A 25,441-nucleotide genomic window follows, 5' to 3' on the forward strand; every position below is an offset into this window, starting at 1 on the left:
AGTCAACATAATATGTTTTCACGAGAAATGCTGGAATCACTCAGCAGCTCTGGCAGCATCTGTGGAAAGAGAAGCAGAGTTAACGTTTCGGGTCAGTGACCCTTCTTCCGAAGAAGGGTCACTGACCCGAAACGTTAACTCTGCTTCTCTTTCCACAGATGCTGCCAGACCTGCTGAGTGATTCCAGCATTTCTTGTTTTTATTTCAGATTTCCAGCATCCGCAGTATTTTGCTTTTATTATAATATGTTTTCACCTTGTGCTAAGTGAGCTATTGTGGCACGGTGCCCTTGCAACTTTTAATTTCATGTGATTCAGAGGGCTCTGTAACTGTGTCAAGAGTATCCTGTGCTGCACTCATTACATTGGGTTTCATGCTTTCGGGTATTTCCTGTCACATACACAAAAACCTGGGATTGTCCTCAACAAGAGAGCCAACTCCCATCTTGTTCTAGTGCTACTACATGTATGCTGCTGCTGTATACCAAGTTCTCAAATAGGCCACTGATCTCTGCAGACAAAAACTGTTGGGCATACGGACATATAATTAGGAGCATGAGTAGGCCACTTGGCCCCTCAAGCCTGCTCCACCATTCAATAAGATCATGGCTGATCTCATTGTGACCTCAACTCCACATTGCTGCCTGCCCCCAATAACCTTTCACCCCTTGCTTATCAAGAATCTATCTACCTCTGCCTTAAAAATATTTAAAGACTCTGCTTCCACTGCCTTTTGAGGAAGAGACTTCCAAAGACTCACGACCCTCTGAGAGAACACATTTTTCCTCATTTCTGTCTTAAATGGGCGACCCTTTATTTTTAAACAGTGACCCCTAGTTCTAGATTCTCCCACAAGAGGAAACATCCTTTCCACATCCACTCTGTCAAGACCTTTCAGAATCTTATCTGTTTCAATCAAGTCGCCTCTTACTCTTCTGAATTCCAGCAGATACAAGCCTAGTCTGCCCAGTCTTTCCTCGTAAGACAAACCACCCATTCCAGGTATTAGTCTAGTAAACCTTCTCTGAACAGCTTCCAATGCATTAAAATCCTTCCTTAAATAAGGAGACCAGGACTGTACACAGTACTCCAGATGTGGTCTCACTAATGCCCTGTATAACTGAAGCTGGACTTCTATGAGTTCTCAGAATGTTTGGATTTGGAAGGATGTTTTTACATTGCATAGTATTTTCATGTGGTTGCTGCCATTGATGTTACCAAGTGTTCAATGGAGAAATCTGCTCTGTTCTGAGATATCACTGAAACCCCTTTCCAGCATGTATTGAATAGAGTCAGCTGACCGACGTGCACATTCTTGCTTGTACAATATCCTCCAGTTGAAATCTGGTCCTATGAGGCATGAATGCCAGTATGATACAGCAGGCACTCAACATGTTGGAGCTCTGCCCAGCATTAGCCAGCCTTTCTTCATGCACAGATGCTGCCTCTTTACCACTATGGTCAGTGCCTCACCTTGTTTTCATACGTCAGTCTCACTTTCAGAAGCTGGGCTGGAAAGCTGCTTACCTGTTGGATCTGGCCTTTCTTGCCTCGATTCAACTGCCTGCTTTCCTGACCGCAGGAAACCTGGCCCACAACAGTTAACTCTGAAAGTATGTTAAAATTTGAGGCATGTAGCCTCATTAACATATTTAAATGACTTGCATCTCAAGAGCAGTTTAAATACCCTCCCCCAACCCAGCTACCAACGACTATGGAGAACTAACGAGGGAGCATGGAAGCCCTGAGATGCTGAAGAGACCTCTGGTGATCTAGATATCAAGGTGACTCAGGGGTTCAAGTGGAACTAGCAACAGGAGTGCCACCAGCACCTGATCTCAACTGTGTTCTTGCGGTGCTTCAAGTACAATATTTCAATCAAAAACCCCCTTACGAAGAGTAGGGATAAGAGATCGAGAGAGTAAGGTCAGGATCATAAATCTGCATTCCTGCTAAAACAAGGCATTCCTGCATCCCATTGTTTAACAAACAAGTCTGCAACATTGCTGATTTGAAACAAAGAGTTGAACTCTCAATGGTTCTCCTGCTTCGGGGTGGTGAGCAATGGTTGTCCACTGTAATGAGTTTGTTTCTTTTAAGATAAGATTTTTTCTTCATGAGTGTACTTTCATGTTTGGTGCCAAAGAGACACTGAGCTGGAACCTTCACATGTTCAGTGTGCTTTTTTATACGTTTACTGAGGTGAAAATTATAGCCCAAACCAGAATCCTGGCCAGACCCTCCCACTTCACTGTACCTCATGCTGTCTAAGGTTTTTATTCCTATTATATCCACTATTGAAAGAATAAAGGCTGTATTCTGTGGAACATTAACATCATTCACTGCCTCTTATGTTTGTACTGATTGAGAGTGCCTTGTGGACTGACAGTTTAAACTAATGGTGCAAACCCACTACATAGTCTCTATTACATAGTTCAGTCTAATAAACATTACTTACTAGCTGAAATTCTATGATATTAATATTTAAATTTATATTGTGTTCTGGTTGTGCTTACAGGCATTTAGGGATATATTTTTTCAGATGAAGCTTCCAACTGTTTCCATATATATGGGCTCTCACGATATTTCACATAAAAGTTTAATGTTTTAATTCAGTGGTTCTTTTTGAGCACATTGGTTGATTAACTTTTGATAACTGCTTTTCTGAAACCATTTCATCATATCGGTTTGCCTTTTGCAACTTCTTATCATCTCTAGTTATATGAAGAAGGGTGCGAAAAGACCATGGGCTGCATTTTAAGAGTCCACCGCCGAAGTAAGCAGTGGACGTAAAAAACATTCGGCCCATCCGCGCGGGCTCCACATCACGGAGCCGCCCTGATTTCAAACGCAGTGACTCATTTACATGGCTGCAGCGCCCGCCACCCAAGATAACATGGAAGGGGCGGGCAAGCCGTCGCAGGCAACGGCATTCGGCGCTAATGCGCAGGCGCTGGCGCCATTTCTAAAGGGCTTATAGCCCTTAATGGACATCTAAAAATTAAAGGGCCATTTTAAGTTACATTGCAACAAAACAGAATTCCATGATCTTTGAATGCATTTTCCCACTCCCACTAATGGCATTTCCAGCCATTCCTGCCCTTTCCCCCCAAAATATGAACAGTGAGAATCTGCCCTTTCCCCCCTCCAAAGTTCGGCAACTTTGCCCTTTACCCCTTCCCATCATCCCCTCCAACCAATCTGCATCGTTTTAACCTCACTTCCCCCTTCCCGCACAGAGAAAAAATCCTCCTCCCCCCTCCCCACAGGTGTCGTGCCACGTTTCCCCGAATGGGGATTCAAAGGCGCGACATTGTCGGCCACCTGAATGAAGATTTGGTGCAGCAATTTAGGAGGCAACAGGACCTTCATTAAATCAGGTATGTAAATTAGTTTACATATTGAAATGGGGTACCGTCACTAAGCGGTGGGGCGGCCGCCATGAGGCCTCGCCTCTGCCACCAAGATCGGCCCGGGGCTTTCCGCCATCTGGGCTGTTGGCGGGCGTCACCAATCTTTATACCCCGCCAATGTTCCTGATGGCAGAGGGGCTTTAAAATCCAGCCCCATTAGTCTCATCATTTTCCACCCTATCCATTAGATGATATAACTTTCTGCAATGCCCGCCCCAACTTCTAATAATACTAACTACTGGGAAGGATTAAAAAAAGAGAAAAAAAAACCTGTGGTCAAGTTCAGGAAAATTTGTGATGAAAGGTCACAGACCTGAAACTTTAACTCTGTTTTTATTTCCACAGATGCTGCCAGACCTGCTGAGTATTTCCAGGACTTTCTGATTTTATTTCAGGAAAATTTATCCCTGATTCCATAAGTTAATAAAACAAGCTGGAGGAGACCATGGTTATCAATCGCACATACTAGGCACACACACCAAACCCCTGCACTCCAAACTTGTCAAGTCCCTTCATAAAGGGCTGTTGTATATCAATAATGATCCCATCTCCTAGGAACCTGAGTGTGACAGTCCTCTTGAGAAGAGAAATACTTTCTTGCAGGCAACCTAACTCTGCCTACATGTTGTACAGGAACATCTTCTTGTTCTTCTATCTCTATTCAATTACATTCCCCTGAACCTCTTTTTCTCCACAGTGTATCATCATATCTCTCTAAGACCATTTTGGTATTTAAGAGATTTCAGTTTAAATATCATCCTTGATGGCCTCCTGCAGGTCTTTCTCTGTGGATCCTCAAGAGTACCTGTTCTAATACTTTGTACCTTCTGCTTTTCTTAAACTCAGACAGATTTTTGTGCACTTCCTGACATATGTTATGGTTGCATAATACCGACAATTTTTTTCTTACACTTGACCACCCCTCTGGTCATTGGTGGGGTACTCTTACATCCTAAAAAGGACAGTTTTGCCATTTCCTTATGCCAGTCATCAAAATCTGCTGGATCTCACTACTACAATTGTATCCTCCTGCCACACAATACCTGCACCCCAATAGCTGGATTAATGAAAAATGCATTCTTTATATTATTAAGTGGCTCAAAATTGTTATTGTTGGCATGTTCTGATTGGTTCCTTAATATCAATGTTGCAAGGTACAAATTGTTCAGGACAGTGCATTCCTACAGTTTATTACAATGACAAGTTTTTTAAGTACACATTTTTCATCTCCAAAAAAGAAATGCACCTCAAGGAGAGAAAATAATATCCATCATTTAGTATTTGTTATCTCTTTGAAAGCAAAGTAATTAAAGTTAATATTACTTTATCAAAACACTGGCTCTAAATTTGTTGCTGCAGTCTTGCAATTTGTTTTAAATGCTAAGCCTGAAAGGACTGCCTTGTCCTTGAAACAAAATGTTTTGGAAAGGTTGAAGCTGTCAAAGTGTCCCATGAAGATTGTGCAGAAATCAACTCTTTAATTCTTTAATTCTTCAATTCTTTAGTTTCTGAATAGCCTGGCTAATATCAGTCATTGACAATCTACTACCCTGTGGCGCCACATGTTGGCACACCAATGTACTGCACCACTGTCATATTTTCCTGTCAGACGAGGGCAATTTAAACCAAATACTTTTTTTGTAAATTATACAGTTATCCTGTGGTACTAACGATTATTGTACAGTTATCCTGTGGTACTAACAATTATGGTTATAATAGTACTGATGACAATGATGCTAAGCATCAACAGTTATACTCTCTATTTTGCTAGGTTGCAGAGACAAGGTGCAAAAAGGTTTGTACTTCTAAATCAGACCTGAGATCCAATGACTTCAGCATCGTTGGAAGCTTGCCACGTGACTTTGAATTATCTAACTATGACTGCTATGGAAAACCCATAGAAGTTAACAACGGTCTTGGGAAGCTCCAGTTAAAAAATAATAAGAAGCCTCCACCTCCAAAACCTGTCATACCAACTGAAGCAAAGCGGATTGACCTCTATGCAAGAGCTTTGTTTCCATTCTGTTTCCTCTTCTTTAATGTGATATATTGGTCTGCTTATCTATGATCATACCACCACTAGTTTCCATTGTATGAGATATGTCAGTTATCATTGGACCCTCTCCCCATATCTCTTCAGCATAATTTTTCATTGTAAATGCTCTGTGATTGAAAATTGATTATTAACCAGATACATTTATGTCAAATTTGAATGAAAGCATGAAATTGCAATGTGTACACTATAACCAAACAATGATGTATATAGCTGTACAGCACCCATGCTGCTTTGGAGATCATGATGGATAAACTACATTACAAACTTTCTAATACTCTTAAGAATAACGTATGTATGGGGTTGTGATGAGTCATTTACAATGTGCTACAATCTTTCTGATATCTGATACTTACACCTGCACGTTTAAGGTTACTGAGATACCAATTAAGTATGACTATATGTGTGCAATTACAAAAAATTCTATATCTTCCAAACAGTAATGAGTAGGCAGTTTGATAGTTTTGCTTTAACTTAAAATTGTGCTCCAAGAACAAAGTACCTCAGTATTTTCTTTATCAGATGTGAGCTGTAGTTCATACCACCTTCATTTCTAAATGACAAAATATAGAACAAACCATTCCTGTCAATGTCAAATTTTGATATAAGGTTTAAATTGCCAAAATAATTTATTTAGTGATTGTATTATTGAGATGTTCTCGTGTCAAAATAAATATAAATCTGTATATCTAATCATTTCTGCTTCAATAATGGTCATATAAATGGGCATATGTCTGTTATGTGGAAGTTCACTGAAATTTGTCTGGTCAAGTCCATACAATTGAGATGGTAGTGAATTATGTCCCCAAAGTGAAGACTAAGGAGAAGGGAATGAACTTAATTTCAAATTGTATTTTAATGCTTTTATTTTATACATCTTGATTAAATATGTTCATTATTGTATATTGTATGTGCATCTCAATGACATAGGTTCTGTTAGTTTTAATGACAGAGGATGTATTTGTAGTTTACAGTGCAGACTACAGGTATACGTGGCATGTACAATGCTACAGGTGATCGATAGGATATAATAACACAACCTATGCTGAAGTATAATAAACATTTTCTGTTCATTAAACCAACTTACTTCCATATTTTGCTCTGAATTCCTTGGCATTATTCCTTTAAGGAATTAATATTATAGTTGTATGTGCCTACTTTTCCAAAAGAATACTTTACCCAGCAAAGCTCCACAAAGCTTTTATCCTCTGATGTTCTCTGCAGAAGGAAACAATGGATCATGATAAATGGATCTTTATCTTCTTAATGCAATGTCTACATAAGAGTTTTTCATGAGCTTGCTGACCTTTAACTTCATCAATGGAAAATGTCATAAAAAGTGATGTTCTTTTCAGTGAATAAGCCACTTTTAACGGAGTGGTGGATATGTCAGAGGCAGGCAATCATGAGATCTGTTCAGGCAGATATGGTTCACATTGAATAATGAGCTGACTTATTTGTGTGTTATCTCTGGCACTGAGAGGACAGAAGTCAATGACTGTTATGGAAGCTTACCCATGATATTGTATGCAGACATTCCCGTACAATAGGACCAAGCATTCTTCAGTTACAGAACTCCAAGATCTTTGGTTTGATAACCACATCTGAGACCAACAGACAGTTAAGATGGTTGAAAAGCTGGTAGAATAATAACAATCTTCAAGAAAGTTCACCCCCCCTACCATTCACAGTGTATTCTATAACACCTATATCCCCACAGTGCGATAATACTCTTGTCCTTCTGGCCAGTTTTAAGTATGAATAAGACACTCATCTGCTACTCCAGAATAAGGCTAGGGAAAAGTTAACTCCCCGGCCTCATTTGAGTCCCACTGGCTGTTGGCCCACCTGCAGCTGATAAAGAGCAGTAATCATGCAGCCTGGAAGCCATTCTCTGACACCAGGTCCTGGTCCTGCAAGAAAAGTTTTTAAATCCCACCTTTTGGTCTCGTTATGTCCCTGATACACTTTTTCACTGGGTTGACCTGGCAGGAAACTCACTGCTGTTTACTGTTCATGCTGCTGAGTTAAAAATGCAGTCAAGTTCCAATGACTTCATTGGGGCATAGGTTCTGTTAGTTGTAATGACTGAGGTGCTCTTGCTCTTCAGTTGAGCAGTTTAAAATCCCAAATGGCCCGTTTGTAGCAGTTCCAGGGCCGTTAAATGACCTGGGAAATTCTAACTGCCAACCTACTAAGCTGGTGGAGTAAAACACCCTCCTCCATTTTTAATCCACCGGTAAAACTATCTCATTTTAGTTCTAACTAAATCCTTTTAGATTAGATAAAGCTGTCCAACTACTGCAACCTAATAAGATCATGATTGGAGTGGCATTGCAGAAGAGTTGCTAGCCTTTCATAGACCTATGTATTTATACTACAAAGAATAAAACTGCTGTAGCTGCACTTTATTATACTTTACTAGAAAAGTTATGTGCTGCTATCAATGACAAAGCATTCTCCAGCTGCCAAATTCACTGCCAAAGACTGTCATCTGGAACTTGGGGAGAGAAATTCATCTAGCGGCCATGCACTTTATGTCTGACTACCCGGCAGCAAGGAGTTGAAAACAGAGAGGTGGGAGACACCACTGCCACCTCATTGATGCCCAAAGCCCACCTGATGTCATAATCAGGTTTGCCTGATGTTTTGATAGTGCAAGTAAGCGAAGCTATTTGAAGACATGTTTATGCATATGTATGTGCCACAACCAGAAGGCATAGAGTCATTTATCACTTATGGCACAGAAGAAGACCATTCGGCCCATCAAGTCCATGCTGGCTTTCACGGAGATATGCAGTCAGTCCCACTCTTTGGCTCGATCCCGGTAGCCCTGAGTCTATTTCTCTCAGATGGCCATCCAACTTCCTCTTGGAGTCATTGATCGTCTCCACTTCCACCACCCTTGTGGGCAGTGAGTCCCAGGTCATTACCACCTGCTGTGTAAAAATGTGCTTCCTCATATTCCCTCTGCATCTTTTGCCCAAAACTTTCAATCTGTGTCCCATAGTCCTTGCACCATTTGTTAATGGGAACAGCTTTTCCTTGTCTAACTTATCTAAGCCAGTCATAATCTTGCATACTTCTATAAAATCTCCCTCTTCCATGAGCCTCAAATTTGTTAACCAGCCTTTTATGTGGTACCTTATCAAATGCTTTCTTAAATTCCATGATGTTAAACTAACTGGCCTGTTGTTGATAGAACTGTTCTTACATCCTTTCTTGAATAAAGGTGTCACATTTCCCACTCATCAATCCTCTGGCACCTCCCTCATATCCAGGGAAGATTGTAAGATTGCAAGCTCTTCCACTGTCTCCATCCCCACTTCCTTTAGCAACCTGGGATGCAAGACATCCAGACCAGGTGACTTATCAACCCTAAGCTTAGCCAACCTTTTTAGTATCTCCCGCTTGTCATTTTTTATCCTATCCATTGCCTCTACTGTCTCTGCTTCTACCTATATTTTTGCCAGCCTCCATTTCCTTAATGAACACAGATACAAAGTACTCATTAAGTATATTGGCCTTTCCCTGTGCCTCTAAGCATACATTATCCTCTCTATCCCTAATAGGCCCCACTCCTCATGTTACTATTCGCTTACTATTTACATGGTGGTAGAAGATCTTTGCATTCGATTTTATGTTGACTGCCATTCTCTCTTTGCCAGTCTTTAGATTAGATTAGATTAGAGATACAGCACTGAAACAGGCCCTTCGGCCCACCGAGTCTGTGCCGACCAGCAACCACCCATTTATACTAATCCTACACTAATCCCATATTCCTCTTCAACACTCCTCGCAATCTATTTTATATGGCCTGGTTCTCAGTTGATGAGTTCACCTGACATGCATCATACACCCTTTCTTTTGTTAAATCATCATTTCTAACTCCCATGTCAACCAAGACGCCCTGTTCTTGGTTTCCCTACCTTTCACCCTTGTTAGAATGTTCCTAGTCTATACCTGAAGTGATGTGATCACCCACATAGTGCTGCCATGATGCCGAGCCTTGAGCACATATAAGAACATTCTCTCAATAAAGCAACAAGTACAACGCCCATACTGACTCTTCGACTGAGTTTTCAATGATCTAAGCACAAATAACACAATATGATGGCAGTGCTGTTGGATCAGCAGCCTAACAAGAAATGGGAAGCAAGAGGCGCGATCTGATCATAGTTTTCCTGAAATAAGTAACAAAAAAATTAGAAACAAAATGAGCTGATGCCTGTCAGGTGAACGAACCAGAAATAAAAGTGCTGAATTGGGTGAAGGCCGATTTCAATATAGCAAAACAGGACCTGGCCAACATGGATTGGGAGCAGCTGCTTGTAAGAAAGTCTACATCAGACCAGTGGGAGTCATTCAAAAAGGAAATATTGAGAGTTCAGGGCCAATATTTATTTAGAGATACAGCACTGAAACAGGCCCTTCGGCCCACCGAGTCTGCACCGACCATCAACCACCCATTTATACTAAACCTACAATAATTCCATATTCCTACCACATCCCCACCTGTCCCTATATTTTCCTATCACCGACCTATACTAGGGGCAATTTATAATGGCCAATTTACCTATCAACCTGCAAGTCTTTGGCATGTGGGAGGAAACCGGAGCACCCGGAGGAAACCCACGCAGACACAGGGAGAACTTGCAAACTCCACACAGGCAGTACCCAGAATTGAACCCGGGTTGTTGGAGCTGAGAGGCTGCAGTGCTAACCACTGTGCCGCCCTGCAATATGTTCCCGTGAAGGTGAAGGGTAGGACCAACAAGTCCAAAGAATCCTGGATGTCAAGGGATATAAAGGATTGGATGAGGGAAAAAAGGAGGCATATGGCAGATTCAGAGTGCTGAAAACAGCAGAGGCCCTAGAGGAGTATAGAAAGTGTAGGGGAGTACTTAAAAAAATAATTAGGAGAGCGAAGAGGGGGCATGAAAAATCACTGGCAGACAAGATAAAGGAAAATCCCAAGGCATTTTATAAGTATGTTAGGGGCAAGAGAATAACAGGGAAAAAGTGGGGCCCATGAGGGATCTAAGAGGAAATCAGTGTGTGGAGCCCGAGGACATAGGTGAGGTTTTGACCGATTACTTTTCATCTGTATCACTATGGAGACCATGTAGGTGTAGTGATCAGGGAGGGGGATTGTGATATACGTGATCAAATTAGCATTGAAAAGGAGGAAGTATTAGCTGTATTAGCGGGCTTAAAGGTGGATAAATCCCCAGGCCCAGATGAGATGCATCACAGGCTGCTATGCGAGGCAAGGGAGGAGATAGCGGAGGTTCTGCAACAAATTTTCAGATCCTCTCTGGCCACAGGAGAGGTGCCAGAGGACTGGAGGACAGCAAATGTGTTACCATTATTCAGGAAGGGTAGCAGGGATAAACCAGGTAATTATAGGCCTGTGAGTCTAACGTCAGTGGTAGAGAAATTTTTTCCAAAAATTCTGAGAGACAGGATTAATCCCCACTTGGAGAGGCAGGGATTGATCAGGGATAGTCAGCATGGCTTTGTCAGGGGGAGATCATGTCTAACAAATTTGACTGAATTTTTCAAAGAGGTGACTAGTTGTGTAGATGAGGGTAAAGCAGTTGATAGCGTCGACGTAGACTGCAGTAAGGCTTTTGATAAGGTCCCGCATGGGAGATTGGTTAAGAAAGTAAGAGCCCATCAGATCCAGTGCAATTTGGCAAATTGGTATCAAAATTGGTTAAGTGGAAGGAGGCAGAGGGTGATGGTCGAGGGTTGTTTTTGCGAGTGGAGGCCTGTGACTAGTGGGGTACCGCAGGGATCGGTGCTGGGACACTTACTGTTTGTAGTGTACATTAATGATTTAGACGTGAATATAGAAGGTATGATCAGTAAGTTCACAGATGACACGAAAATTAGTGGCATCGTAAATAGTGAGGAGGAAGGCCTTAGATTATAGGACGATATAGATGGGCTGGTAACTTGGGCAGAGCTGTGGAAAATAGAATCTAATCCTGAGATGTGTGAGGTGATGCACTTTGGGAGGACTAACAAGGCAAGAGAATATACAATGGATGGTAGGATCCTAGGGAATACAGAGGGTCAGAGGGACCTCGGGGTGATTGTCCATATATCACTTAAGGAAGCAGCACAGGTAGATATGGTGGTTAGGAAGGCATATGGGCTACTTGCCTTTATTAGCCGAGGCATAGAATATAAGAGCAGGGAGGTTATGATGGAGCTGTATAAAACGCTGGTTAGGTCGCAGCTGGAGTACTGTGTACAGTTCTGGTCACCACACTGTAGGAAGGATGTGATTGCAATGGAGAGGGTGCAGAGGAGATTCACCAGAATGTTGCCTGGGCTGGAGCATTTCAGCTATGAAGAGAGACTGGATAGGCTAGGGTTGTTTTCCTTAGAGCAGAGAAGGCTGAGGGGGGACCTGATTGAGGTAAACAAAATTATGAGGGGCATAGATAGGGTAGATACGAAGAAACCATTTCCTTTAGCGGAGAGGTCAATAACTCGGGGGCATAGATTTTAGGTAAGGGGCAGGAGGTTTAGAGGGGAGTTGAGGAAAATTCTTTTCACCCAGAGGGTGAATTTGCGGATGACACTAAGGTCGGTGGAGTTGTGGATTGTGCCGAAGGATGTTGTAGGGTACAGAGGGACATAGATAGACTGCAGAGCTGGGCTGAGAGATGGCAAATGGAGTTTAATGCGGAAAAGTGTGAGGTGATTCACTTTGGAAGGAGTAACAGGAATGCAGAGTACTGGGCTAATGGGAAGATTCTTGGTAGTGTAGATGAACAGAGAGATCTTGGTGTCCAGGTACATAAATCCCTGAAGGTTGCGACCCAGGTTAATAGGGCTGTTAAGAAGGCATATGGTGTGTTAGCTTTTATTAGTAGGGGGATCGAGTTTTGGAGCCACGAGGTCGTGCTGCAGCTGTACAAAACTCTGGTGAGACCGCACCTGGAGTATTGCGTGCAGTTCTGGTCACCGCATTATAGGAAGGATGTGGAAGCTTTGGAAAGGGTGCAGAGGAGATTTACTAGGATGTTGCCTGGTATGGAGGGAAGGTCTTACGAGGAAAGGCTGAGGGACTTGAGGTTGTTTTCGTTGGAGAGAAGGAGGAGGAGAGGTGACTTAATAGAGACATATAAGATAATCAGAGGGTTAGATAGGGTGGATAGTGAGAGTCTTTTTCCTCGGATGGTGATGGCAAACACGAGGGGACATAGCTTTAAGTTGAGGGGTGATAGATATAGGACAGATGTCAGAGGTAGTTTCTTTACTCAGAGAGTAGTAGGGGCGTGGAACGCCCTGCCTGCAGCAGTAGTAGACTCGCCAACTTTAAGGGCATTTAAGTGGTCATTAGATAGACATATGGATGAAAATGGAATAGTGTAGGTCAGATGGTTTCACAGGTCGGCGCAACATCGAGGGCCGAAGGGCCTGTACTGCGCTGTAATGTTCTAATAAAGGGTGGTTGGAATCTGGGACACACTGCCTGAAGGGTGGTAGAGGCAGGAACATTCACGATATTTAAGAAGTATTTAGATGAGCACTAAAAACGCCATAATGTATAATGCTACAGGCCAAGTGTGGGGAAGTGGGATTAGTTTTGGATGGTTGCTTGATGAGCGGCGCAGGCGCTTTGGGCCAAAGGGCCTGTTTCTGTGCTGTATAACTCCATGACTCTAATTAGCCGAGGCATAGAATATAAGAGCAGGGAAGTTATGCTGGAGCTGTATAAAACGCTAGTTAGGCCACAACTGGAGTACTGTGTACAGTTCTGGTCACCACACCAGGATGTGATTGCACTGGAGAGGGTGCAGAGGAGATTCACTAGGATGTTGCCTGGGCTGGAGCATTTCAGCTATGAAGAGAGACTGTATAGGCTAGGGTTGTTTTCCTTAGAGCAGAGAAGACTGAGGGGGGACCTGATTGAGATATACAAAATTATGAGGGGCATTGATAGGATAGATAGGAAGAAACTTTTTCCCTTAGCAGAGGGATCAATAACCAGGGGGCATAGATTTAAGGTAAGGGGCAGGAGGTTTAGAGGGGATTTGTAAAAATATTTTCTTACTCAGAGTGTGGTTGAAATCTGGAACACACTACCTGAAGGGGTGGTAGAGGCAGAAATTGTCACAACATTTAAGAAGTATTTAGATGAGCACTTGAAATGCCATAGCATACAAGGCTACAGGCCAAGTGCTGGAAAATGGGATTCGAAGAGATAGGTGCTTGATGGCCGGCACAGACACGATGAGCCGAAGGGCCTGTTTCTGTGCTATATAACTCTATGACTCTATGAACACACTCTGCTCTATACCCTGACCAGGCAGAGTAAATGCAGCATCAGCATTAGCCAGTGAGATGAGTAGAGTGATCGTGTATTTGACATAGATTTTTACTTACACCATCACTACACCTGCGCGACAGTAACCGGCTCTTCCGCCAGAGGCCCTCTGTCTCTGTAACCTCGAGGCCCGCACTGCAGCTGCACAGCTTAGGGCATGGCTGCAGTCCAGCTCCATGGCAATTGCTATCAGCTACCACTTCACTATCGAGACTCGCTCCTTTGGATGAGCAGTGGCAGAAGATAGAGACCATGGTGACCAGGCACCCAGAAATAAATTGGAAGGTCTCCAGGCAAATTTAAGCTGTTCGGACAAAGAATGGTGTTATGCCTTCTAGGTAATGAGCTAATTTCCCTTGACAACTGAATGCCTTGCTCGGCCATTTCAGAGGGCATTTAAGAGTCAACCACATTGCTGTGGGTCTGGAGCGACATGCAAGTCAGATCAGGTAAGGATGGCAGATTTCCTTCCCTGAAGGACATTAGTGAACGATATGGGTTTGTACAACAATGAATGATAGTTTCATGGCACCATTACTGAGACTTGCTTTCAATTCCAGATTTTTTTTTATTATTAATTGAATAATTACTAGTTCAATAATATTTCCACTATGCCACCATCTCTCTAAAGGTAAACTTCAAAATCCATTGTTCAGAGCTTATGAGGTATAAGCAAAAAATGAATGAGAGCATTGACAAGTTCATCAGTAGGTGCAGAGACAAAGGAAAGGAGTGGGACTTCACAGATGCAGAGCTCTCTGAGCATATCATGGAAGTAGTCATTGTCTCCACACCAATAGAAGCATTCCAGAAGGATTTGCTCAACAAGCCGAAGGGACATGGCATAGATAGCGTGCTACAAGTTGGATGGAAGTATGAAGCCATCGTAGCAGGGAGACAATGCTTACAAGCTCTGATTTCTGGAATAACCGTTGGTGCGATTTCAAGAGCGCTTAAGCAGAAGAAGACATGTGGCAATTGCAGGCTCTCCCATCAGTTGCATTAGTTTCCAACTTATAGACACGTGCAAGGCCTGTGGATTCAAAGGACACTGGGCTAAGTTATGCAGGAGGTCTGATAGCAAGGACAAAGGGAGAAGCCAGAGCAGACAGCGTTTCAGCCGTAGATGCACGCCACCTAAAGGCAAAGGCAGATGGGACTCAACTCAGCACTGCCAGAAATATCGGATCGTCCACAAAATGAGCGAATGCCAGACCAGAGGAGAGTAGGTGGATGAGGATGAATACACAACTGAATGTGAGCAACTATTCCACACAATCAGTATGGTAACCAACCTTCTTGGATTATGCACACAGCAAGGTTTCACAAAGACTGAGCATGCATTATTGATTATTGAAATGTATTATGTAAAAGATGATTTATATGAAACACATTGCCATTAGTTTTTCCTGAATGTGAGCAAGCTTTGTTCAATTTAAACAGTGTGTAGCTCAAAGAAAACAATCTTGAGGGAAATTAAAATACTAACCATGTAACAAGCCCTCTGAAAGGAGGGCATGCACAGAAACAGGGACTCAAACAGTGTAAAGGGCACAGAGGGGACAAAATTCTTGAACTGTATTCAAGAGAACTTTTTTAGCCAGCACGTAACAAGCCCAATGAGAGGGGCCGCAATTCTAGATTTAGTTTTCGGTAATGAAGCTGGGCAAGTGGATAAAGCAACAGTGGGTGACCATTTTGGACATAGTGGCCATAATGCAGTTTTAGCATAATCATGGAAAAGGACAAAGATAAAACAGGAGCAAAGGTTCTAAATTGGGGGAAGGCAAATTTTATAAAACTGAGAGGTGACCTGGCGAAGGTGGACTGGATACAGCTTCTTGAAAGAAAATCAGTGGCAAACCAGTGGGAGGCATTCAAGATCAAGATACGACAGGCACAGTGTAGGCATGTCCCCACAAAGATAAAGGGCTGAATTTTATGCCGCCCCAGTGGGTTGGATGGTGGCGTGGGGGAGGATGGGGGCAGCCTAAAATTGAGCGGGAGGCTCTGGGAGGCCTACTTGCGCCACTTAACGGCCACCTAAGGGCTCTCACCCGCCTCCATGGGTATTTTACCCGTGGCAAGCGGGCGTGCTGGGGATGTGAAAGGCCACCCAGCGATAGCTGCTTTTCCGTGTGTCGGCAGGGGCCATGGCAGTCGGGCACAGAGTGCCCAATTGAGGGCCGCCCCCGCCTCCCAACCCACCCCCGGAACCCAAGACGCACCCTCTGTCCACAAATTATCACTCCAGCCTCACCAGGGCATGACTGATCTCACCGGTGAGGCATGCCCAACTTACCTGAGGTCCTGGCTCCATGGCGTTGGCTGACCTGCAGTCCCAGCAGTGGCCACCACTCCCAGTGGCGCTGCTGGGACTAAGAGCTGCCAGCCCACTGATTGGCCAGCAGCTCACTGAGGCAGGACTTCCTCCCTCAAGTGGGTGGAAGTCCCGCCTCGGGACAAATAAAGCCCGGGGACCCGTAAATTATGGGACGGATCCCCGGGCTAGGCGGAAGTGGGTTCGACACCGACTTTTACGTGGGTGGTGAATTCCCATCCGCCGAAGGTAAAATCAAGTCCAAAGGGTGGTCTTGCCAAATCTAGAGCTCTCTGGTTATCTGGAAGCCTGCAGGGTAAGTTAAAGCAAAAAAAGAAAGCTTATGATAATCATTAATATCTGAATACTTTAGAAAACCTAGAGAAGAATAGAAAGTGCAAGGATGAAACAAAAAAGGAAATTAGAAAAGCAAAGAGAGGACTTGAATTATTATTGGCAGGTAAAATCAAGGAAAACCCTAAGATGTTTTATCACTACATTAAGGTAGTTATGGAAAAGTACAAAGAGGGACCGGAAATAAAGGTACTGAATTGGGGGAAGGCAGATTTCAATATGATAAAACAGGATCTGGCCAAAGTGAACTGGGAGCAGCTACTTGTAGGAAAGTTTACATCAGACCAGTGGGAGTCATTCAGAAAGGAAATAGTGAGAGTTCAGGGCCAACATGTTCCCGTAAAGGTGAAGGGTAGGACCAATAAGTCCAGGGAACCCTGGATGTCAAGGGATATAGAGGATTGGATAAGGGAAAAAAAGGAGGCTTATGGCAGATTCAGAGGGCTGAAAACAGTGGAGGCCTGAGAGGAGTATAGAAAGTGTGGGGGGGGTACTTAAAAACGTAATTAGGAGAACGAAAAGGGTGCATGAAAAAACACTAGCGGGCAAGATAAAGGAAAATTCCAAGGCGTTTTATCAGTATATTAAGGGCAAGAGGATAACCAGGGAAAAAGGAGGACCCATTCAGAACAAAAGTGGCAATCTGTGTGTGGAGCCGGAGGAGGCAGGTGAGATTTTAAATGATTACTTTTCATCTGTGTTCACTATTGAGAAGGACGATGTCGGTGTAGAGATCAGGGAGGGGGATTGTGACATACTTGAACAAATTAGCATTGAAAGGGAGGAGGTATTAGCGGTTTTAGTGGGCTTAAAAGTGGATAAATCCCCAGGCCCAGATGAGATGCATCCCAGGCTATGTGAGGTAAAAGGAGATTGCAGGGGCTCTGACACAAATTTTCAAATCCTCTCTGGCCACAGAAGATGTGCCAGAGGACTGGAGACAGTGAATGTGGCACCATTATTCAAGAAGGATAGTAGGGATAAACTAGGCCAGTGAGTCTCACATCAGTGGTAGGGAAACTATTGGAAAAAATTCTGAGGGACAGGATTAATCTCCACTTGGAGAGGCAGGGATTGATCAAGAATAGTCAGCATGGCTTTGTCAGGAGGAGATCATGTCGAACAACTTTGGTTCAATTTTTCAAGGAGGTGACTAGGTGTGTAGATGAGGGTAAAGCAGTTGATGTAGTCTACATGGACTTCAGTAAGGCTTTTGATAAGGTCCCGCATGGGAGATTGGTTAAGAAAGTACAGAGGGTCAGAGGGACCTTGGTGTACTTGTCCCTAGATCACTGAAGGCATAGATAAGGTGGTTAGAAAGGCATATGGGACTCTTGCCTTTATTAGCTGAGGCATTGAATCTAAGAGCAGGGAGGTTATGATGGAGCAGTATAAAATGCTAGTTAGGCCACAGCTGGAGTACTGTTCTGGTCACCACACTATAGGAAGGATGTGATTGCACTGGAGAGGGTGCAGAGGAGATTCACCAGGATGTTGCCTGGGCTGGAGCATTTCAGCTATGAAGAGAGACTGGATAGGCTAGGGTTGTTTTCCTTCGAGCAGAGAAGGCTGAGGGGGGACCTGATTGAGGTAAACAAAATTATGAGGGGCATTGATAAGACAGATACGAAGAAATTTTTTCCCTCAGCGGAGGGGTCAATAAACAGGGGGCATAGATTTAAGGTAAGGTGTAGGAGGTTTAGAGGGGATTTGAGGAAAATTCTTTTCACCCAGAGGGTGGTTGGAATCTGGAACACACTGCCTGAAGGGTGGTAGAGGCAGGAACCCTCACAACATTTAAGAAGTACTTAGAAGAGCACTTGAAATGCCATAGCATACAAGGCTACGGGTCAAATGCTGGAAAATGGGATTAGAATAAATAGGCTTGATGGCAAATACAGAATGACTAGGAAAATTAAACAATAGGTTTTTATACTTAGAGGCTAAACAGCATGAAGTCCTAACCAGGGTTTTCACAACGTTTCAAAAAGTTAGTAAGATGTACAACCTTAGCCAAACATGATGTGGGTATAGGGGGAGCCATTCCTTTAAAACAACATCCTTGGTGCTTAAGTCCAGACAGACAGGCCCAAGTGGAAGCAGAGGTACAATGCATGCTGAAGGGCAGCTTAATTGAACCTAGTCAGGACAGCTGGAATTCGCAGATGGTCTTGATGACTAAACCTGGTGGGACAGCTCAAACTTGCATGGACTCTAGAAAATTCACTTTGGCAAAGAAGGCAGACTCCTCCCCAAATTCTCATTTAAAGGACTGTAAGGGCAGAGTGGGCAACACAATGAGTCTTAAAGAGGCAAATATGTTGGAGGAAACCTGTCAAATTCCTTTGACACCCAGGGTAAGAAAAAATCAGCTTCTCTTACATCGGATGGGGGTTTCCAGTGTCAATTGAGGCCACATAGGTTAAGGGGTACTCGAGAAACCTCTCAGAGAATAGTGAACCCAGTAGTGGTCAGTTCTCTTAGCTGTGCAGCTCACCTGGCTGAGGTGATGGACAATAGGGACACTCGGAAGGAATACACGAAACAATTGGAAGACTATGCTTGTAAATTTGAAATAGGTTAATTGGAACAACCTTTTTGAAAATTTAAAGCCGAAACGTTCTGGTGGAACTTGTTGTTGTCGTCTAAACATTTGTTTAGAAATGTGCATATCTGTAAATGCGTGGAAAGGAAAATGTTAGCGATTTTTCAATTTTTGTATTTTTTTTGCGCATTGTAATGAAACGCATTTCAGGAATGGCGTTTCATTCTGCTAGGGGCGGAGGTGTCATGGTCCTGTAGTTCCAGTAGTTTTTTTTGGAATATGAGGTTTGCCTTTAAGGCTTGCAAGGGATCAGCATTGCTTTAAGAGCCGGCAAGCCTTAGGAGTTGTCGGAAGGTGCATTTTTATTGCCATGACAATAGCTCTTTCCAAGAGCTGGAACAGGTAAGATAGGCTGAAAGGCTTCCTTCAGTGTTGTTCTTTTCTATGATTCTATGTTAGCAAAAAGAACAAGCCATGGTTCTCCAATCTATTTTTGTTGGGAAGTATTCGTGATTTAAAAAAAAATGAAAATCACTCTTATTTTGACTTTTTGTAGAACATTTCTTTTGTTGTATTAGCACTGAAAAATTTGATTCATCTATGCAACGATGGGAAGTACAACAGTCAGTGGCTATGCTGCTCCTGATCCGCTGCTGTGCTTGCTGGGATGTATTCGAATTACTTTTTCAGCAAATTGTGGGGTGAATTAACCACTGGAGGATCGGCGAGCACAACAGTCTCACTTACAGCTTTCATTGTTGATCTTGTCATTGCAGCAAATTTCGGACCATTGTTAACTAGAACACCTTGCACCGCTTCAGATAGTGATATGGAATCTTTAACAACGGCAATCTCAGCTTATCACATCATCAAAAGGACAACCCCACTAACGATGCTGTACTGCCACAGTGCTGCACTGAAGTAGCAGCCCATATTATCTGGTTAAGTCCAGTAGGGGGATTTGGGAGGTAAAGCTGCTCGCCAAACTGACAGTTTATGATATTTACGACATTTATGGACTGGAATACTAAAGCGTGATGACAAAAACTATTGCCTGTCTTTTAAATGTAAACTGCAAAATTAATATTTAAGAATCTGAATGTGAAATTTCTTTGGGAATTGAATTATCCTATGAAGTATTATAATATGGAGGATTTAGATACTAACAATAATTGTATGGAGAGTTCCCTCGTAGACCAAGTTTTAGTTAACTATGATTTATATTTGCCACTGGATTAAACATCAACTTTGCAAAAAATGTATTTATTCCGGAAATAATAAGATAAAATGCAAATGGATGTGTTCTGCCACTGACTTAAGCATATTACTTCCAAAATGATGACAGACTAGAATAAGTAGATTATTGCACTAGGAAGTGTGATCCCTGTTCGGCAATTAAAGTTTAATAATAATGATTGTATTATTACAGTCAAGTGAGGATGGGTCAAAGGGCTTCCGTCTTTTCTCTCTCCTTGTTTGACCACAACAGGTTTAATTCTTTCTTAAAGTGAATGTACTGGCCAATTCAGTAGGTGTTTTATTACTTACTTGCTATGATCATAACAAGAACCAATCAGAAAAGTTTTCTTGAGTTTAACAAAGAAAGAGGTTAACTTTCTTGTGTACCTAAAGTGAACAATTAAAAATAATAAGCTACATGCCAACTTTCACACTCACACACATACACTAGGGACTGAATTTTGTTGCGGTGCCAACATTGGGATCCTTGGCGAGGTGGAGGACTGGAAGGTCGTACTATCAGCAGCCCGCCATGGAGCCCGACGTCGGGATGCCGGGCCCGATCTTCCCAGGGGTGGCGAGGCGCCGTGGCGGCAACCCGCCACTGGGTGACAGGATCTGACTTTAAATATTTAAATAAAGTAAATTAATATATTTAAATAAAATTGACAGAAATCTTACTGGCTTCCCGGGATCTTCCATGCAGCAGGCAGCACTCACACACCTTCACTTTCCCGTCCAGGGAAAGCTGGTGCCACCAAGGTGGGGAAGGAGGTACTTAGGATTCTTAGTGTAGTGGGGTAGGGGAACGGGGTCAAATCAGCGTGTATAGGTCATCGCACCTCACTGGACAGCTACCGCCCGCCTCAAACCGGGCAGCCCCTGGTCAATAAGGTTCTGTCCCGCCACAGTCTACCTGCTTCAATGGGTGCTTGGAGCTCAGGGTCATTGCCCGAAAGGTGGACTGAAACACCGCACCAAACAACACGAAAAAAGGAAAGAAGGTACCAGCCCTTCGCTTTGCAAGCTGGAACGTCAGAACTATGTGTCCTGGCCTGTCGGAAGACCTTACACAAATCAACGATTCTCGGAAGACCGCCATCATTAACAACGAGCTCAGTAGACTCAATGGAGACATTGCAGCACTTCAGGAGACACGCCTCCCCGCGAGTGGATCTCTGGCAGAGCAAGACTACACCTTCTTCTGGCAGGGCAGGGATCCTGAAGAACCAAGACAGCATGGAGTGGGCTTCGCCATCAGAAACTCCTTGCTCAGCATGATAGAGCCTCCCTAAAATGGCTCGGAACGCATACTGTCCATCCGACTGCTCACCACCTCTGGTCCAGTACACCTACTCAGCATCTATGCTCCAACACTCTGCTGCTCACCTGAAGCTAAAGATCAGTTCTACGAGGAACTCCATAACATCATTAGCAGCATCCCCAACACCGAACACCTATTCCTGCTGGGGGATTTAATGCCAGGGTTGGGGCCGACCATGACTCATGGCCCTCCTGCCTTGGGCGCTATGGCGTTGGAAGGATGAATGGGAACGGGCAGAGACTGCTTGAGTTGTGTACCTATCATAACCTCTGCATCACCAACTCGTTGTTTCACACTAAACCCTGTCACCAGGTTTCATGGAGGCACCAGCTAGACCTCATTGTCACAAGGCGAGCCGCCTTAAACAGTGTTCAAATCACACGCAGCTTCCACAGTGCGGACTGCGACACCGACCACTCCCTGGTGTGCAGCAAGGTTAGACTCAGACCAAAGAAGTTGCATCATTCCAAGCAGAAGGGCCACCCGCGCATCAACACGAGCAGAATTTCTCACCCACAGCTGTTACAAAAATTTCTAAATTCACTTGTAACAGCCCTTCAAAACACTCCCACAGGGGATGCTGAGACCAAGTGGGCCCAATTCAGAGACGCCATCTATGAGTCAGCTTTGACCACCTACGGCAAATGTGCGAAGAGAAATGCAGACTGGTTTCAATCTCATAATGAAGAGCTGGAACCTGTCATAGCCGCTAAGCGCATTGCACTGTTGAACTACAAGAAAGCCCCCAGCGAGATAACATCCGTAGCACTTAAAGCAGCCAGAAGCACTGCTCAAAGAACAGCCAGGCACTGCGCAAACGACTACTGGCAACACCTATGCAGTCATATTCAGCTGGCCTCAGACACCGGAAACATCAGAGGAATGTATGATGGCATTAAGAGAGCTCTTGGGCCAACCATCAAGAAGATCGCCCCCCTCAAATCTAAATCAGGGGACATAATCACTGACCAACGCAAGCAAATGGACCACTGGGTGGAGCACTACCCAGAACTGTACTCCAGGGAAAATGCTGTCGCTGAGACCGCCCTCAATGCAACTCAGTCTCTGCCAGTCATGGATGAGCTGGACATACAGCCAACAAAATTGGAACTCAGTGATGCCATTGATTCTCTAACCAGCGGAAAAGCCCCTGGGAAGGACAGCATTACCCCTGAAATAATCGAGAGTGCCAAGCCTGCTATACTCTCAGCACTACATGAACTGCTATGCCTGTGCTGGGACGAGGGAGCAGTACCCCAGGACATGCGCGATGCCAATATTATCACCCTCTATAAAAACAAAGGTGACCACGGTGACTGCAACAACTACCGTGGAATCTCCCTGCTCAGCATAGTGGGGAAAGTCTTTGCTCGAGTCGCTCCAAACAGGCTCCAGAAGCTGGCCGAGTGCGTCTACCCTGAGGCATAGTGTGGCGTTCGTGCAGAGAGAGCGACCGTTGACATGCTGTTCTCCCTTCGTCAGATACAGGAGAAATGCCGCGAACAACAGATGCCCCTCTACATTGCTTTCATTGATCTCACCAAAGCCTTTGACCTCGTCAGCAGACGTGGTCTCTTCAGACTACTAGAAAAGATTGGATGTCCACCAAAGCTACTAAGTATCATCACCTCATTCCATGACAATATGAAAGGCACAATTCAACATGGTGGCTCCTCATCAGACCCCTTTCCTATCCTGAGTGGCGTGAAACAGGGCTGTGTTCTCGCACCCACACTTTTTGGGATTTTCTTCTCCCTACTGCTTTCACATGCGTTCAAGTCCTCTGAAGAAGGAATTTTCCTCCACACAAGATCTGGGGGCAGGTTGTTCTACCTTGCCCGTCGAAGAGCGAAGTCCAAAGTACGGAAAGTCCTCATCAGGGAACTCCTCTTTGCTGATGATGCTGCTTTAACATCTCACACTGAAGAGTGCCTGCAGAGTCTCATCGACAGGTTTGCGGCTGCCTGCAATGAATTTGGCCTAACCATCAGCCTCAAGAAAACGAACATCATGGGGCAGGACGTCAGAAATGCCCAATCCATCAATATTGGCGACCACGCTCTGGAAGTGGTTCAAGAGTTCACCTACCTAGGCTCAACTATCACCAGTAACCTGTCTCTAGATGCAGAAATCAACAAGCGCATGGGAAAGGCTTCCACTGCTATGTCCAGACTGGCCAAGAGAGCGTGGGAAAATGGCGCACTGACACGGAACACAAAAGTCCGAGTGTATCAAGCCTGTGTCCTCAGTACCTTGCTCTATGGCAGCGAGGCCTGGACAACGTATGTCAGCCAAGAGCGACGTCTCAATTCATTCCTTCTTCGCTGCCTCCGGAGAATCCTTGGCATCAGGTGGCAGGACCGTATCTCCAACACAGAAGTCCTCGAGGCGGCCAACATCCCCAGCTTATACACACTACTGAGTCAGCGGTGCTTGAGATGGCTTGGCCATGTGAGCCGCATGGAAGATGGCAGGATCCCCAAAGACACATTGTACAGCGAGCTCGCCACTGGTATCAGACCCACCGGCCGTCCATGTCTCTGCTTGAAAGACGTCTGCAAACGCGACATGAAGTCCTGTGACATTGATCACAAGTTGTGGGAGTCAGTTGCCAGCGTTCGCCAGAGCTGGCGGGCAGCCATAAAGGCAGGGCTAAAGTGTGGCGAGTCGAAGAGACTTAGCAGTTGGCAGGAAAAAAGACAGAGGCGCAAGGGGAGAGCCAACTGTGTAACAGCCCCGACAAACACATTTTTCTGCAGCGCCTGTGGAAGGGCCTGTCACTCTAGAATTGGCCTTTCTAGCCACTCCAGGCGCTGCTCCACTCACCACTGACCACCTCCAGGCGCTTACCCATTGTTTCTCGAGATAAGGAGGCCAAAGAAGAGTGTCGGGGAGGGGGGAAGGTTGACCTCTGCACTTTGAACAGTCGGTGGGGAAGGTCAAATCTTGCATATAAATGTTTTGGTTCGGGAGAAAGCAACTATTATATGTAAGTGTTATTGGGGAGCAGGAAAGGGTGATTTTTTTTTTTGCGGTGTACTGGGGGTACAGGTTTTAATATTTGAATTTAGCGGCAGGTCTGGCTGCACTTTAAAAATGGTGCCAGCACCTGCGCAGTGGCAGCTAATGCCATTTTCAGCATCGCAGAGCCCGCCTCCACCACGTGATTGGGGGGGGCAACCCAGCCGGCGTATTATCTTGAGCCACTGCACACTACATCATGGCGGCATCGCGTAGCATGGCGGCACATGGCCTGCGGATGCAGGCCACCATTGTTTTCGCCCACTGTCACTCCCAGTGGCCGGAATGTTAAATCCAGCCCTAGAGGTTTACACACATGCAAATAGGTTACAGATTAGGGAAAGGTAGATTGGTTGAGTTAGAGAACATAGAAAAAAAAAAGTGGTGTACAGTCTGTGACTTTTAGTTTGAAAAGGTAGATGACTCGTTCGGTGGGTCTCTTGGACACGGCTATGCTCCAACGGGAATTCTGATTGTTGCCGGAGTACGCGAAGGTGGTCAGTCAACAAGCAGGTTTTGAAGTTTTTAAGCTGGAATGGAGAGAGAGAGAGGGACTCCCACTTAGGTCTGCACGTGTCAGAGTCCAAAGCTTCTCCTCTTCTGCAGAGAAAACACTAGCTTAAAACTACATATGGGGAGGGGCTTGTGACATGACAGTCACTCAGTGATTCAAACATAGCTATCAGCAGTATTTCTTCTTGCTATGGGTTTTGGCTCATACTGGGGCATGAGCAGACATTTTGTTTCCCTCCTCTTAGGCCTTGCAATGAAGGATGCAGTGTTGCAAATTAGATGGCCATCTTAAGCTGCTAGCAATGTCATTTTA

At 44.3% G+C, this 25,441-nt stretch overlaps 1 protein-coding gene across 2 annotated transcripts in view; it reads left to right on the top strand.

The window, feature by feature from the left end:
* The window catches only part of glrbb (glycine receptor, beta b), a 228,714-nt gene extending 222,542 nt beyond the window's left edge, over positions 1-6,172 (top strand). For both annotated transcript variants that reach the window (XM_068022517.1, XM_068022600.1), the window contains exon 10: positions 5,184-6,172. In XM_068022517.1, coding sequence (XP_067878618.1) covers positions 5,184-5,480 — 297 coding nt within the window. In that variant the 3' untranslated portion in view covers positions 5,481-6,172. The remainder of the gene's footprint in view (positions 1-5,183) is intronic.
* Positions 6,173-25,441: the final 19,269 nt, after the last annotated feature.

Source organism: Heterodontus francisci, chromosome 1 (assembly GCF_036365525.1).
Source record: "Heterodontus francisci isolate sHetFra1 chromosome 1, sHetFra1.hap1, whole genome shotgun sequence".
Classification (NCBI taxonomy): domain Eukaryota; kingdom Metazoa; phylum Chordata; class Chondrichthyes; order Heterodontiformes; family Heterodontidae; genus Heterodontus; species Heterodontus francisci.